Source organism: Mastigoproctus giganteus, chromosome 3 (genome assembly GCF_048544385.1).
Source record: "Mastigoproctus giganteus isolate SK-2022 chromosome 3, ASM4854438v1, whole genome shotgun sequence".
Classification (NCBI taxonomy): domain Eukaryota; kingdom Metazoa; phylum Arthropoda; class Arachnida; order Uropygi; family Thelyphonidae; genus Mastigoproctus; species Mastigoproctus giganteus.
Window position 1 is genome coordinate 10,209,836 of NC_143577.1, and position 18,377 is coordinate 10,228,212.

At 36.5% G+C, this 18,377-nt stretch overlaps 1 protein-coding gene across 1 annotated transcript in view; it reads left to right on the forward strand.

Moving 5' to 3' along the window:
* Window positions 1-18,377, forward strand: part of LOC150087661 (mitoguardin-like) — a 90,255-nt gene that overhangs the window by 46,652 nt on the left and 25,226 nt on the right. The window contains exons 5-7 of the mRNA XM_090369853.1: window positions 8,035-8,088; window positions 11,714-11,830; window positions 14,415-14,548. Coding sequence (XP_090225979.1) covers window positions 8,035-8,088; window positions 11,714-11,830; window positions 14,415-14,548 — 305 coding nt within the window. The remainder of the gene's footprint in view (window positions 1-8,034; window positions 8,089-11,713; window positions 11,831-14,414; window positions 14,549-18,377) is intronic.

The window sequence follows — 18,377 nt, forward strand, 5'->3', positions numbered from 1 at the left end:
TACAAACGTAACAAATAATTAATACATACTTGATACGGAAGTTATATAAAGGGAACTCGTAGATAACAATCGATACCGAAAAATAAATATAGCGTTATAACTGTGTTAAGATACAAGTTTAAGGTTTTAATTTTGTTCTGAAATTGTAATTTTATTGACATTTAAATCGAAATCATGATTCTGACCAGAGCAGCAAAGCAAAAGGCTCAAGCTAATGGGAGTGCTGTGACTCAGGGGAGAACTGAGGGGGGCGGTTGCCCCCTGAATCACGGCCTATTAAGATGCACTGTTTGCTTGATGTTTGCGGAGCAATCGGGTACGGGACATGATACTGCCATGGGGGATGTCTTTGTGTGTGCACGATGCAAGGAGTGCAAGGAAATTAGGCGACAACTCGGCGTTGTTATGGGCCTATATGAGACCTTGAAGGACAGGGTGGATGCCCTCGAAGGAAATAAATTGAGGGGCCCATCAAGCTCTCAGCTGCCCACATCAACACCAGAGCTTGGACTTGGTCATCTTGCAACACAGAGGCAGCCCCCAAGGCAGAATGCGCTGGTCCAACAGGAACTAGTAGTTGTTGGTGACTCAATTGTCAGGGAAACGGGGAACATGCTTTGTAAAAAGGATAGGTGGAAGAGGACCAGGGTATGTCTGCCAGGGGCAAAGGTTGATGACGTTGTAGAGCAGATATCATCTTTTAAGGGCACAAAAGGTGATATAGTTGTACACGTTGGCACTAATGGTATTAAGAGTAGGAGACCAGCGAAATTACTTAACAAGTACAGGTCACTGTTGAAAAAAAGCCGTGAAGTAGGGTTGAATTTGAAAGTGTCTGCAATTCTGCCCAGACACGATAGGAGGGAGTATATGATGAGAGCCTTGTCGATCAATTCGGCCCTGGAAAGATTGTGCAAGGCTGAAGGGGTAGAATTTTTTTCAGCCTGGACTGTACTTGTTAACAGGAGAGATTGCTTCTACAGGGATGGGATACACTTAAATAGAAAGGGTGCAAGAATATTTGCTGATGCTGTTGAAGGAGTGTTAGGTGGGTCGGAAAACTGCTAGCTTGGGGGGAGACAAAGACTAATGGATTAACAGTAGCCACTGGCAGAGGTGAAAGAGATTCTTGCACTGCTTCTATTGGAATGAGCAGAAGCCTGAAAAACAAGATGCAGGATATTTCAGAGACTGCTGGAAGTCATTGCGGTACAAGTAAACACATTGGTTGTGTTAGGGTAGCTAAGAATAGAAACAGGTGCATTTATACTTGCGTGTACACTAATGCTAGGAGTTTAGTAAATAAATTTGATGAATTTGAGGTATTACTCAAAACATCAAAGGCAGATATTGTTGGGATATCAGAGACGTGGTGTCACACAGATATAAGGAATGCAGAACTGGAATTTGGGGAGTACAACGTCTACAGAAAGGATAGACAGGATAGGAAGGGAGGAGGGGTTATGCTATTAGTTAAAAAACACATAAAATCCAAGGAAGTGAAGCCAGTTGACATCGCTGGACAGTGCAGTGTTGAGTCAGTTTGGTGTGACATAAGCATAGGTAAATCAAAATTGAGAGTAGGAGTGTGCTATAGGCCTAATGACTCTGATGAGTATAATAAGATACTGTACAGGGAAATAGAATGGGCCAGTAAGTCAGAGAGTCTTATAATGGGGGATTTTAATTTCCCAGATATTGACTGGAATTTGTGGGTTGGTCACTCACACACTAGCAAGGCTTTTGTGGATTTATTGGATGATTGTTTTCTACACCAGCATGTTCGGGAGGCAACTAGAGGGAGTAATACTCTTGATCTGATTATCAGTAGTGATTCTTCATGCATTAGGAATCTGCAGATAAATGAACCACTGGGTGGCAGTGATCACAGTGTGCTGAAGTGGGATTTACTCAAGGAGGTAACTACCATCAGAGGTAAAGGGAAGGGTTTTTGCTTTCGTAAAGGCGACTATGATGGTCTGAGACAGTATTTAAATTCTATACAGTGGGACCAACTGATGATGTTACCAACAGCAAATTCAAAATGGGAAGCATTCAAGGAACTAATCTTGGAAGCTACCAGGCTTTACATACCAACCAAGAAATATTGTTCAAGGTTCAGGCCTAAATGGTTGTCAGATGAACTAATGAGACATATGGCAGAGAAGAAAAATGCATGGGATACATACAAATTAATGGGTGACGTGGAAGCCTATGATAGATATAAGTTGGTCTGTAACCAAGTCACAAAGGAGATTAGGCAGGCAAAGGCAGATTATGAGAAATCCTTGGCAAAGGATGCAAAGAAAAACAGAAAAGAGTTCTTTACCTATTTAAACTCAAGAAGGAAAGGGATGAATCAGATTGGTCCACTGGATGTTGATGGTTCAACAGTTGAGGATCCAGCTCAGGTGGCTAACAATCTAAACGAGTATTTTGCATCTACATTCACACATGAGGAGTTATTCAGGAAGGGGAATGTCGTAGGTGAAGTAAACATTGGCAGTGAGCTAGATGATTTTCTAATAACTGAGAGGAAAGTGGAGGAGAAATTGTTGAGGATAAACATAAAAAAGGCACCCGGGGTGGATGGGATCTATCCAGTTATATTAAAGGAGGCAGCAAAGGAAGTAAGCAAACCCCTAGCCATAATTATGAGAGCTTCTTTGGACTCAGGGGAGGTACCCATGGACTGGAGATGTGCAAATGTAACCCCAATTCACAAAGGAGGATCAAAGGCTGACACAAGTAATTATAGACCTGTTAGTTTAACTTCAGTTCCAGGAAAATTAATGGAGGCACTGGTTAAAGAAGCACTGCAGGATCATCTGGACAAGAATTCAGTTATAGCTCAGACACAGCATGGGTTTGTTAAGGGCAGGTCTTGTCTGACCAATTTGATTGGATACTATGATGTAGTCACAAAAGAACTCGATGCAGGGAATAACTTTGATATTATATATTTGGATCTTAGAAAGGCTTTTGATACTGTTGCGCATGGAAGACTGCTGCACAAATTGGAGAAGTGTGGCATTCGAGGCAAATTGCTGCTATGGATAAAGGGATGGTTGAGTGGCAGAAGACAGAGAGTGGTAATCAATGGACACTGCTCAACGTGGACTAATGTTATTAGTGGAGTTCCTCAGGGTTCAGTGTTGGGTCCATTGTTGTTTTCTGTATTTATAAATGATATTGATGATGGTGTATCAGGCTTAATGTCCAAGTTTGCAGACGATACAAAGGTTGGCAGGGTTGTTAAGGACACTACTGATACTATGCTGCTGCAACAGGATCTGGAAAGGTTGAGCAGATGGGCTGAGAGGTGGCAAATGAAGTTTAACATTGACAAATGTAAAGTACTACATATGGGAAACAGTAACCCCAGATCAACGTATCAACTCCGTGGTACTACGCTGACAGTGATAGAGAATGAAAAGGACCTGGGGGTAATTGTGCAGGCAGATATGAAGTTCTCTGAGCAGTGCAGACGAGCTGCAAGAGTAGCTCATGGTGTCTTGTCAATGATATACAGGAATTTTTCTAGCAGGGACAGGGATGTGATTATTCCCTTGTATAAGGCATTGGTCAGGCCACACCTTGAGTACTGTATACAGGTCTGGAGGCCTCATTTCAAGAAGGATGTAGAGCTGCTGGAACGAGTACAGAGAAGGGCAACAAGATTAGTGAATGGAACAAAGGGTTGCTCTTACGAAGAAAGGCTTAAGTTTTGCAAATTACAGAGCCTGGAGACTAGGCATCGCCGAGGTGATCTGATAGAGGTGTACAAGGCTTTGAATGGCTTGAGCATGCTCAATGCCGATGGGATTCTTCCTCTAGCTCAGAATAATCACCTGAGAGGGCATAAATTCAAATTGAGGAAGGATGGATGTCGGATAGATGTGCGGAAATTCGCCTTTAGCCAGCGGGCAGTTGGTTTGTGGAATAGACTTCCATCGCTTGTTGTTGAAGTTGATAGCCTAAACAAATTTAAGGCTCAGCTGGACAGGTATTTCGAACGAATTGAGGGGTGAAATGGGAGTAGTGGTTGTTTTTTTTTTTTTTTGGCTGATGCTGAATAAGCTTGCTTTCTTGCATCATATGCCTCTACTAATGCTAATGCTAATTTCATCCTCATTCATTTTAATTTTGCCACTCAGAGCCTCAAACACTTCAATCAAGTCTCCTCTCAGGTGACTAGTTTTCAAGCTGTGCCACCCACATATTTGAAATCTTTCCTTATTATGGATGCCCTTTTGCTGAACTCGGGTGAGTTACCCGTCTTTGGACCCTTTCAAGAAGCTGGATGTCTTTTTTTCGGTGCATTCTCACACTTGAACATAGTATTCCAAGTGTGGTCTAACAACAGCCTTATATAGTGGGATTATGACATCCTTATCTCTGCTGGCAAACATTTAATAAATCATCAATAGGACACCATGTACAATGCTTGGAGAACTTCTTGTCTGACCGTATTGTAACTCCCAAGTCCCTTTCTTCCACTACTGACTTTAGTTGAACTCTGCCAAGTGTATAAGTTATTTTGGGTTTACTGTTCTCCAAGGTGTTAAGACCTTGCATTTTGCTGAATTAAAGCCTAGCTGCCACTTTTCTAACCATCGCTGAAGTCTATCTAGGTCACTCTGAAGAAGCTCTGCTTAGTGGTGATCATTAACTACTCTACTGATCTTTACATCATCTGCAAATTTAGACATCATGCTATCTATCTCTTCATCAATGTCATTTAAGAAAATCAAAAACAATAATGCCAATAGCGATCCTTGGGGAACCTCATTTCATACATTAACCCAATCTGAGGAATAACCATTTATCACAACCCTCTGCCTCCTTCCCTGAAACTGCTACGTACCTAAGGATTTTCCCTATGATTCTAACCTGTTCCAACTTATAAAGTAAATACTCATATGGGACTGTGTCAAATGCTTTGCTGAAATCTAAATAAACAATGTCAAAATTATTCCCTAAATTCAGCTCATGAGTGACCCTGTCAAAATAGCTAACCAGATTTGTGAAACATGATTTTCCCTTTACAAAACCATGCTGTGTATCTTTCAGAATTTCATTTCTATCTAAATGATCCTGAATTCCACCCTTGATCATTGCCTCAATAATTTTCCCTACTACTGAAGTGAGACTGACTGATCAGTAATTTCCCTACACCCTTAGAACCCCCTTTATATATTGGTGATACATTGGCAGTTTTCCAATCCAATGGAATCGCTCCTGAATCCAGTGATGCTCTCATAATTAGCCTTAATGGTTCAATGGTTTGCTGCTTCCCTTAAAATTATAGGGTATATGCCATCAACTGCAGGAGCCTTACACACCTGTAGGGTCAAAAGTTTTTCATTAAATAATTATGTGAAATTTCATTATCATTAATTAGATATTTTTCAACTTCACTCCCATAATGTCTCACTGATATAAAGGGTTTTTCTTTTGTAAATATCGATGCAAAGTAACTGTTGAGGGTATCTAATACTATCCCACGTTCATTACATAAGGAGGCGTCTCTGTAGCCAGGTGGGAAGGAGCAGCAGTGCGTAGCACATGCTTCTTGATTAGACCGGGGTTCGAGCCCGTCACCACCAAATATGGAGGATGCGGAAAGGTCAAGGAATGACCACCGCATATCCCTGAGCAATATGGCCTTAGTTGCTAATGCTCCTAAAAACCAAATAACAAACAAACAAACATTACATAAGGGTCCGATCTGATTTGTCCTTTTCTTCACATTTATATATGTGAAGAAATCCTTATCCCCACTCTTTGCCAGTGATTTCTCATAATCTGCCTTTGCCAGCCTAACTTTTTTTGTGGCACTATTACAGACCAATTTGTAGCTGTTATAGGCTTAGTACTTTATTGCTCTGTAACTTCCATGCTGTCTTTTTCTGCTCAAGTAATCTGGCAACTTCCTTATTCATCCAACTTGGAATCTTCTGCATGGAGTATATTTTTAATGGTATATAAGCATTCATGGCCTCTGTGATTAATGTTTTAAAGGTATACCATAATTTAATTGTATTCATTCTCTGTGAGATAGAGATATCTACCCAGCTAATAGAGGCCATGTAGCAACTTAAGTCATCGTCATTTCTTTTCCTTTGCCTTTAACTACTGCTATCTCTCTCTCTCTCTCTCTCTCTCTCTCTCTCTCTCTCTCTCTTTCTCTGTGAGGGCTGATGACCCTCCTATGTGTGTGTCCTGTGGCACAATGTTAACGATCAGACACCTTTTAATTGACTGTCCAGATTTTAGCAGTACCCGTTTTACCGCTTTTAATCATCTGACTGAGCCTTATACACTCAGTCAGATTTTATCCGACAATGACAATGTGTCTGCTGTTTTTAGCTTTTTAAAAGCAATAAAGGTTTTTAATCGTATTTAAAATTTATATGTTATTGTTGTTTATTTATGTTTTCAGATCTGGACATGGTGGCCTAATTAATTAGGTCACCGAGATGTTAAATTTTTTAGATATTACCTGGTCTTGGCGCATTATAGCCTTAGTTGCTAGTGCGCCAATAAAACCCAAATCAATCAATCAATCAATCTCTCTCTTTCTCTCTCTCTCTTTCTCTCTCTCTCTTCATCATCCACCATAGAATTCTGTGATCATTTCCTGCTGCTGGTTTCTGTACTGTGAGCTCTGTTATTTCATCTGTTTTGTGGGTGATGATCAGGTCTAGAATATTCTTTTCTGTAGTACTTTCCCTGACATGTTGATACAAATAACAATCATCTGTTTGATTTAAAAATTTTATCTCACATGTTGTTTCCGTCCCATTTATTTGCTCCAATAAATTAGAGGCAAATTAAAATCACTCATAATAAAACATTCACAACACAATTCCATTCGCAAGTAGAGGCTTTCATCATAATCTTCACAATCACCTGGCCTGTAGATTACTCCCACTCTCATTATACCTTTGCTTCCAACTATCTCACATCATACAGATTCTAAACTAGCATGTGAAACTTTTGAATCCAGGAGAGCTTTTTTCACACTCAGACTGCTTTTCATAAGAAGCATGACCCCATCATCCCTTTTATCTGCCCTATCCTTCTTAAATACATTGTAAATACCATACTGAAACTCATCCTTCCTTATTTCAAGTGGCACCAATTTTCCTTAATTCCTATTATGTCAGTGTTTGAATTCACTCATTTTATTGACGATACTTCTGACATTACTGTATAAACGATTAAGACTTAGTGTTCTTGTATAGTTAACTACTTTGACACACTCCTTGAAGTTATTTAAGCTTGCTTCACTGACATTAGCTATCCTCTCATTTGAAACGGTTCTGTCCTCAGAATATCTTCCTAATATGATCTATTGCAGTAACAAACAGGAACTATTGAGGTATATGCAAGCATTACTTTGACCAATATCGTTAGACAGTGCATACCTACATTACCCTTGTCCCCCAAACTAGCAGTTTCCCTGAACCTTTAAAGTATCCTGAATGATACTGGCAAAAACCTTTGCACTACTTTTATTTAAATGAATCTTGTCTCTACAAAACAGATTCCTTCTACCTACAAGTGCAGGCCAAGCTGATAAAAATCCTCCCCTCCAAAGCTTTGCAAAGTCCTTCAAGTCTTGAATTAATCCACAAGGCTTTCAGCATATAATCCCTCCTATCATGCCTGGACATAATTGCAGACATATAGACATTCTGACCTAAATTGATTCATTTCTTCAGCATGGTCCTATATTTGTCTAATGAATATATTATATTCACCTGTAGCCCTCCTTAAAAAATTATATATAAGAGATAGCAAGGAGAGTGCATAAAATAATTGTGAGAAAGGCTCATTCTATGTGCAGGTTAAAATTCTTTGATAATTAAGTTGTTTTTGGCATAAAGCTTAAGGTTTAAAGTAGAATAGTACTAGGTTTTTTTTTTTTTTTTTTTACTGAAGTCAAATGTAAATGTAGAACTTCCTTTCTTTCACTTATATATTCACTTATGTGGTTAAATGTGTGTTTTAAATTTCAAATTTTAGGCTCTTGCAACTGCTGTCTGGTCTGTTCTAAAAGCAAAGAGAAAAATGCTAAAGGTATTTTATTTTTATGAGCATAGAAAGTAATTTCTTATTTTTGAAATTCTTAAATATTTCTTGTTAATTTTGGTTGCAATGAAAGTAGAAAATAAATTTGCATAAGACATTTCTTTTTGTGCAGATAAAGTGTTTCTATTTTAAAAATGAAATGGGGAATGGAGTGGTGAGGTAGTGAATAATATAGTGATATAAGACTTGCAGTTCTTTGAAACATTTGGTTTACAAACAGAACTCATTTTCACCTACATACTGTAATGTTAATAACACTGGTTTACAGTGTATCTGAGGTTTGAATAAAAGTATGTGGCAGTTATTTATGCATGTTTACTGATTACTAAGCCAAAGTCCATTTGTTTCTCTCATGTAAAGATTTTTCACAATTCATTAACAAAATATTACCTAGGTATTATATGCAAATGTGTACATAACTATAGTTTCTGCAGTGGTTTACAAGTTTTATACCCCTATATTTGTAATCATTATCAAATATTTGCCTCAAATACAACAGATTGTGCATGTTTAACTCGTAACTACACACACTGCAAGGTAGCTGACCTCAGCCCAGGAAGGTAGACGGCCCGCTCTTCCGGTCCATCTGTGATTCCCAGAATTTTATTTTCCGAGTGGAGTCTGGGAGACTCCTGTGTGTAGTTACAGGTTAAACTTGTCTGAGCATGCACTCACTTGTTTGTACAGTCCACTCAACCACAGAGCCTATATAAGTAGCACATCCCTTATGCGGTCACAGTACTCATGTAAAAACCATTGTGAGTTCTCATTTGTGTGTTAGTTTTCTTTTAGTATGGAAACCAGAAAGTGTATGAACAGTCCCAACATATTTTGTTATATATATGGTTGTTTTGTTCCTGTAAAGCAGAGGTGAAATATTACCGATTTTGTAAAAAAATTGTATTATGCATACTTTGACATAAAACTAGGCGATCAGGATAAATCATGGGCACCGCATAAAGTATGCTATACATGTGTCGAACGTCTTAGAAAATGGAGTCAAGGAAAAAAGGTGTGCTTGCTTGCCATTTGCTATTCCTATGGTGTGGCGCAAGCCAGTAAGCCATTACTTTTGTGTATGTGACGTTTAAGGTTACAATTCAAAAAATAAAAAGGACATCAAATATCCAGATCTACCGTCAGCCATAAGACCAGTTCCGCATGGACCTGATCTGCCTGTAAAACCTCCACCAGAAACTTTGGAGTAGACATCATCTTCTACTGAAGCAGAAGCTAAAGAGGTTAGCGAAGAGGAATGTTATCAACCAGAAAATAATGCCACAGCAATTCACGCAAGTCGAACTGAATGATTTAGTAAGTGACTTAGGTCTTCCAAAGTATGCTGCTGAAATTCTGGAATCCAGACTTCAAGCGAAGAACTTACTTGCTCCAGGTACATCATTTTCCTGGTACCAAAATCATGAGAGGGAGTTTATACAGTATTTTTCACAAGAAGGTGCCCTCATATATTGCAGTGATATCGTTGGTTTAATAAGTGCCTTAGGAGCTCAATCATATGTTCCTAGTGAATGGAGACTATTTATAGACTCTTCTAAGACTAGTTTAAAAGATGTTCTCTTGTATAATGGAGATAAGTACACATCTGTGCCAGTTGCTCATTCAGTCTACTTAAAAGAAACTTATGACAATCTAAAGTTCCTTCTGGAGAAAATTAAATATCAAGATCACAAATGGCAACTATGTGGAGACTTAAAAGTGTTATGTATGTTGTTAGGGAAACAGGGTGGGTACACTAAAATGCCATGCTTTATTTGCAAATGAGATAGCAGAACTAAAGCGCTGCATTGGACAAAGAAGCAATGGCCTCGGAGGCACAATCTTACACTGGGGTCAAAAAATATTGTGCACGAAAGTTTGGTGAAGCCAGATAAAATACTTTTACCTCCACTGCATATCAAGTTAAGCATGATGAAGCAATTTGTTAAAGCATTGAATAAGGCTGACAATTGCTTTAAGTACCTTTGCAGTAAATTTCCCAGTTTATCTGATGCAAAACTTGGTCCCCAAATTAGAAAATTGGTTTTAGATGGTCAGTTTGAAACTACTATGACTGATGTTGAAAGGGAAGCCTGGATTCCTTTTAAAAGTTTAATGGAAAACTTTCTAGAAAATCATAAATCCCAGAATTATGAGAAAATTGTTCAAAATATGCTCGAAAAGCTTCACATTTGGGGAGAGATTCCATCAGGATGTAAAGGAAATGGAGCTGTGGTACCAGGAAAGGTGGAATACAAGCATGATGGCCGACTACTGCTTGTGTTTAAAAAGAGAGAAACATGGCACTGTACATAAAAGAAAAACTATTAAACATTCTTTTCAAACAAAGAGACAAAGGTCTGATTAATGAAGGTTTCAGAATTTTGATTAATACTTGTTAGTGTTTACGTATTTTTTGATATATGAAAATGTAATCCTATCAATTTGTGATTACTAAATACAATAAGGTTATATACTTTCATAAAAAAACAATACTTTTTTATTTCTTAAATTGTGATGTATCTGGATGTGATAGAAAAAAATCTAAGTCATATTTGAAATCACAGCAACATATTTCGACAATAGGACCTATTGAAATTCAAACCCCAGCGAACAAACTTAAATTTGTAAACTAGTGTAATCAATGCACAAACTTTGACCATAGAAAATCCCAATACATTAACAGAAGTGCTATTACCACAAATATGATACTATTATGTGTTGTTTCAAACACAGGGAGCTGTTACTATTTTTCTCACTGATCTGGTGGCATTTATGTTGCACGGTTATCAAAAGGTCATCAATGAAGACTCCATTCTTTTTGAAGCTGAAGAAACTGAACTGTTTCTTTTGTCATCAAAATCACTGCCAACACAAGACAGAGTAGTTGCTAATTCTTGGCATCTACTATAAGTAATCTTAGATCTTATTCATCCACATATTGAACATCTTTTGTATTTCAATTTGAACTGAAGCATCTTTTTTTATTGACCTGATGCTTTTCCATATGTAGATTTTTAATGACTGTAATAGATCATCCAAAAAATTTCAAAATCCAGCAATGGTCTCAAGATTGCCAGATTTTGGGAGATTCATTTCTATAAATAAATATCTCACAATTACATTATATAAAAATTCTGATGAACTGAAATATTTTTAATGGTATTGAGCATAGTGATTTACCTTGGAATAATACAGGTCATTTAACACTGCCAATCAGTCAATTATGTTCTGTGGTATTGGCATTTGATATATCACTTTCAGGTGATGTATCAAGATAGCAGTGATTGGCCAGCTTCAATCCACCATCTGCTCTACTCCAGCAATTTATTTGATTAAATGTGCATACATGCCATTTTAATGTACAAATATTCAGTAATATGGGGCCATTGAAGACTGTGTGAAAGGCATGAATGGAATTGATGCCTTTTTAGGAGCTTTACAAGAACTCATGTCTACACATATACATTCTGTAATCAGACTTTTTTTCTCATTTTCTGCTCTAATTTTTCTTAATTTTTTTTTTTTTGACCATGTAATATATATAGATTAGAATTTCTCTAGATTATTTATCAGTTAAGTGTTTTTAATGGTAAGAAATTACTTGTAATTTCAGTATCCAAATGGATTCATCAGTCATTTTTACTCAATATCTGAGCATATAATTCCTGTCTTGGCATGGGGCTTTTTAGGCCCTAATGAACAATTAAAGAGTATCTGTATATTTTTCAAGGTAAGGCTTTTTGAAGAGTTTATCTTTTCCTATAAGAAACTTTATTAACACATTGACTGCCAAGCTAGTTTAAGAAGAAATTTCTCCTGGGGCCAAAAAATATTTAGTAAATAATTTGATTAGTATTTCAAAAATAAATATTGTAATGTCAGTGTTATGTCATTTTTTCTCTTAAAATCTCAAAAAAAGTCTTTTTTTGTGATATGAAGGTTGTTTGTGATTAGTTTATTACACATGCACTGTGCAATAAACTTGTCGCAAACTTGTCAAAATAAGTTTATTAGTGTTGTTAAAGCTTTTGTCAAAACAAGTTCTTTAAAAAAAAAGGCAATAGTGCACTGTATCCATTATATTGGCATTGTGTGTTTCTTTACAAGTTTTATGTACAAAGGCATATCACTTTATGTATTTGTACAAAGGCATATCACTCTACAAGTGATATATGCCTTTGTACAAATGTGTTGTAAAAAATAACTCTAAAAAGCGATGGAACTGAAGAAGAGGAACTGATAGAAATTACTGAAAATCTTAATACCTTCTGAAGATGAAAAACAACACTTCGACTCAGATGATTTGGAGATCCTGACTAAGATATTTCATCAAACGAAGAAGGAGATACTGAAATACCAGAAAATATTAAAGAAGTGCTTCAAGACTGGGTGGCAGAAGAAAACAGTGATGAGCAAATTGAAAAGACTGAAGAACCTGAGACTGAAACAAATGAAGTTATTGAATGGACTGAATACGAAGAATGCCACAAAAGATTTGATTTTACAGCCAAATCGGGACTGCAAATAGACATAGCAAGAAATATTACTTATTTTGAGGAGTTTTTTCATTAATATTTGATAAAGAAGTCATAAATCTTATTTTAACAGAAACACATATGTTCCAAAGAGAAAGTTCAAAATACCCCAGCTTCACGGCAGAGTATCGTATTATTGCCCAGACTGTAATTGTCAGACTTTCATGTGTTTAGAGTGTTTTGGTCAACACCACAACTCTGCATAATTTTGTAATTGTAAAATTCATATAATAAAGAATTTTTAAATGATCAGCAGTTGCTTGCTTATTTTTTCTTATAGTGCCATGCAAATTTCATCACATGTAGCACCAGGAACTATTCTTTTCATAAATAATGTAAATTCCCATCAGTCTCAGTGCTATAGTAGTAGTAGTAGTGGCATGTGATACAAGAAAGCAAGTGTATGAGCTTATGCAGCATCAGCCAAAAAAATCACACCATTCCCTCCAAATGCCTGTCCAGTTCCTCCTTAAATTTATTCAACCTATCAACTTCCACAACGACGGATGTAAGTTTGTTCCAGCAATTAACCACCCGCTGGCTAAAGGCAAATTTCCGCACATCTATTCTACATCTGTCCTTTCTTAATTTGAATTTACACCCCTTTAGGTTTGTAATCTGAGCAAGTGGAAGGATCCCATCAGAATTCAGCATGCCCAACCCATTCAAGGCCTTATACACCTCAATCAGATCACCGCGCAGGTGCCTAGTCTCCAGCCACTGCAATTTGCAGAACTTAAGCCTCTCTTGGTAAGAGGATTCCTTCATTCCCCTTACCAATCTTGTTGCCCTTCTCTGTACACATTCAAGTAAATCTACATCCCTCCTAAAATGAGACCTGTATGCAGTACTCAAGGCATGGCCTGACCATTGCCTTATACAGAGTGACAATCACCTCCTTCTCCCTGCTAGCAAAATTCCTATATATCATTGACAAAACCCCATGACCTGCCCTGGCAGCCTGTCTGCATTGCTCAGAAAACTTCATATCTGACTGCACAATTACTCCCAGGTCTTTTTCATTTTCTACCACTTAAGTGTACTATACAGCTGACAGAACTCCGACTGAAGCAGAGGGTGTGGGACTAGTAAGATTGAGCAGTATGTCATCTTACTGGTTAACTAAATCTATCTATAAAAATAACTTAGTAACAGAAATGTCTCACAACAGATTTGAATTGTTGTTATGCAACATTCATTTTGTAATTGTAAAATTCGTATAATAAAGAATTTTTAAATGACCAGCAGTTACTTGCTTATTTTTTAGTGCCATGTAAATTTCATTATATGTATCACCAGGGGCTACACTTTTCAAAAATAATGTAAATTCCTCAATCGTCAGCACTATACAGCTGACGTAGTTCCGACTGAAACAGAGGATGCCATACATGTATGGCCAGCATGGCAGTCAGTGTGTTAATGAAATATAAAAGTTCCCTTTGAATATAATAACTGATATGAATCAAAACACTGAGAAGCTTGGATTTGTAATTTGTTTAAAAGTGGTAGAAATGTCATGCAGTTATTTGGAGATGTGCTACCAACTTGGCCACCCATGTTAGCATGGTTGATATGCCTAAGAGTGAACACACACACTTCATTCAGATTGTATAGAAAGCAATTAAATGCTTTACCTCTATTCAGTGAAGCGTTATATCATTCTTCTAATTATTATATACCTACATATAATGCCCTGTACCAACCACATTAGAAGTTTAAAAGTATTTTTGAGTAATATTTAATTTTTGTTTAAATTTTTTTGTTTTGTTTCACATATAGGAAGAAGTGCTCGGATTTATGCAAGATATTTTTAATTTCAACATGGTGCACTACACAGAAGTGGAATGTTTAGCAAGTGATGTTTTGGAAATTGCCAAAGAAAGATTTGAAAGGACTTGTCAAAAGTTTATGATGTGAATACTGTCTTTTTTTAAGAGTTTTTTTATATATAAATATATATATATAGCATAAGATTTATTTAGTTTTCTTTTAACTCTTAGATGTACAGCCATTAAGGTTAATGAATTGTGATCAGTTTGATAGCTCAAAGTTTGTTCCTGTGGATATATCTATGACTATTCAATGAAAAAAAAAAAAAAAAAAAAAAAAACCATTCTGAATAGCCTTAATCACAGCATATCCTATTTAATTCAGTCTTCTTTGATCTGACTTGATTTCTCTTCAGCCCTTGTCTTTGTAGCTTTATAGATAATTTTTAAAGGTTTGTGCTATTTAAAAAATATTTGTTTTACTTTTTGTGTCATAAACTGCAATTCAAAACTTTGCATGAAACATATAGTTGTACTTGTCTGAATTTGATTTTAAATAAGTTCGAATTTTTATATGATGCAACCTACTGATTTTATTAGTCAGAAAATTCATGAATTGTTATTTAAATTGTTATTTAAGTATACACTGTGCATATAAAGAAACAAAGCTTTTATGGAATAAAATGATCTTAATTACACTTCACATTTTAATTTCTTTTATGAAGAAATGTGTTTAAAGAGAGAAAATTCAGATATAAGTTAATTTTAGGGTCTTAACAGATGTATGGGAGAGGAGGATATCTGACATCCATATCTTGAGTTTATTGGTAAATTGATAACATCCTTTGTATACTTTAACCACTAAATAAAACATAATCTGAACTTTGCTGTTAGCCAAGGTGAAAAACTTTTTTTCAAAAAAGTTATTATGAACAGAAGGGTTTATTTAATTTTGAGAAATTATTTACCATGTTAGGCAGAGACTTATGCATAGCCAAATTTTGAAGGTAGCGATGAATTCTGCACTGTTGTATTTTTTCTCTGATGATAATGATGAATCATACATATACAGGGTGTCTCAAAAATATTGGTACAAACGTTTAGGGAAGTAGTAGTAGTAGTGGCATGTGATGCAAGAAAGCAAGTGTATGAGCTTATGCAGCATCAGCCAAAAAAAAAAATCACACCATTCCCTCCAAATGCCTGTCCAGTTCCTCCTTAAATTTATTTAACCTGTCAACTTCCACAATGACAGATGGAAGTTTGTTCCAACAATTAAACACCTGCTGGCTAAAGGGGTAGGTAACACCTAAAGGAATGTGAATCGCATAGGAACCTATAACCGGAAACGTCACGCAAAAGTAGTAGCAGAGGCACAAAGAAGCAGAAACGACACAAGGCAGTAATTAGTGGCAAACATTTATTTGACATAATATTAACAATGGAGTATGAGATGGATGCATTTCATGATGTTACAACAGATACTCAAAGGTTCCACCATGAGACGCGATGCATGTGTGACACCGACGCAGCATGGATTGTCAGACACGGTCGAATACACCTGGATTTTCTTTGACAGTAGTAGCAGTGCAGACGAGTCTTGCCACGAGATCCATTTCCGTCTCCACAGGTGATTCATACACGATAGATTTGAGGGCCCCCCCACAAAGTATTCAAAGTATTCTTGTAGAGTTACTCCTAGTGTTTTAGGCGTACGCCAAAAGCCGGCAAAAAAAAAAAAAGGGAAAAAGAAAGAAAATGTGTTATCTAAATGTGTGTATTGTGTTGTTTCTGTGTGTGTGTGTGTGTGTGTGTGTGTGTGTGCGTGCGCGCGCCAGCACCTGGCATTGAGCAGCAGGGAGCTGAGGCAAACAATGCCCAACTCCTGTCCCTAGTCACGAGGAGGCAGCCAGGAACTACTATTAGCGAAAGATGTAAGGGGAAATCAGAAAGATTGATGACCCAAGAAGAGAAGTTTTAGTTACTAGTTGGAGAATTTAATAAGTTTTATATTCATAAGGAGAGAATGAGGTTAGTATCTAATAGTCAGTAATGGATTTAAAACTAACAGTTCAGTTAAAACTTAGGCAAAATTAACTCCAAGAACAACTTGTTATATAGTATAGCAAGCCCTCAGAGTTTACAAAGCAGTAATGTACTTATCAATTATGACATAAAAGTGTATTATTTTAGAGACTAAACTAAAGAAGTCAACCAAGACTTGCCATTTAGAACACATATTTACAAAGTATGTAAAATCAACATAGCCAAAATCAAGCATTGATACAATATCCAATCACATTAAGGATTTAAATTCTGAATTATTGATCAGGTTATGACAAGGTTAAATTATCTAATTAGAGCGTTACAATTAAAGATATTTATAAATATAGCCACTCTGGGCAACCAAACAAAATTATATGGTGAAACATTATATATTAAAGTTATGATTAAGCCAAACAGTTTAGTAGCCTAGGCTAAAACGTATTAAACAAAGCAACAATATGTTAAACAGAGCAACAATATTAGAGCTCAAAGAAAATTTAAATTCAAATATTTACATAGCAATTTTATGAAACAAAAATAGTTTTTTGTTTATTTGTCAACTGAGCTTCTTTAACAAATTCAGGACACTTGGTGTCTTTATAGGAATAAGTAGCATCTTTCTTTTTAATCCTGCAGTTTGAACAGGATGGAGGACTGTCTAGGGATGGGCAAGTTACTATCTGATGTCCAGTTAGACCACAGTGACCACAAGTATACGTAGGTTGTTTACAGAATTAAAAAGTATGGCTGTACTGCAGACACTTATAACAGTGAGTGGCTATACAAAAAGTCCTTAACTGTATGTACAGTCCAATAAAAATATATCTGTCCACCCAGGACAAAAAAGTGCGATCTAATCCTGGGTGAGACTTCAAGAACCCAGTGCCTGTTTTTATTATTTCTAGCCATCATCCTGAAGCGAAGTTTAGTTTCATTTTTGAAATCATCAAAGGCAATCGAAGAGTTATCAAAGTTCTTATTGTATAATTCTTCAAAGAAATCTTGTTCAGTGACAACACTATTAAGGTCGTATACAACCATAGTAGGGTTAAGTCTCTTGGGCGAGTCCAGACGAAGGTTTAGTTCTGCAAGTTTAGAACTTTGCTTCAAGTTAGTCAAATCAGCGGAAGTTGCGGTCTCTATGGCAACCCCACAAGCACGAGTTTTCTTAATCGATTTTATTTTAATGTGTTTCCAATCTTCTTTTAGGTTAGAAGTTAATGCAGAACATACCTCTTCACTAGTAATCATATTTGAACTTTCATTAGGTTTTATTATTACTATGTGCTTAGGAGATGTTCCCATGGGGATCAAATTCAAAGCAGAGTTAAGTCCTACAGGATTTGAAACAGCTTGTGCAAAGGTTACTTCAGAAGGATTAGTTGAGGTAGCATTAACATCTTTATTTTGTTTGAGTTTTTAAATTTCCAGCTCTTTAATATTTAAGTTAGCCTCATTAGTTAACTTGTCAATCTTTTCTTTTAAGAAGGCAATCTCCAAGTCCTTAGAGCTCAGGAGGGCCTCAAAAGAGTTTCATTTTCACCCTTTAGTTTCAAGTTCAAAAGCAAGTAACTTAGTCTGGTCAGCAAGTTGATTGTTAGATTCCATAAGTTTGTTAATTTCGATAATTTTGGAATTTAACTCACTTTAATAAGGTTATCCCTAGTAAATTTAAGTTTGGCATTTTCAAGTTCCAAAGCAGAAGATTTTGCTTCAGCAAGGAGTATATCATTTGTGGCCCTTAAGTTCTTGTATTTCCAAGTCTTTGGCATGTTGCTTGACCTCTTCAGAGAGCTTAACATTTATTTATTTTCTCAGAGTTTAGCATTCTGAAGTTCCTTTTCAAAAAGCTTAGCATTTTCTTCATATTTGTCATTAGATTTCTGGTATCTAATCAATTTTTCGTATAGCTTGGCAGAATTAATTG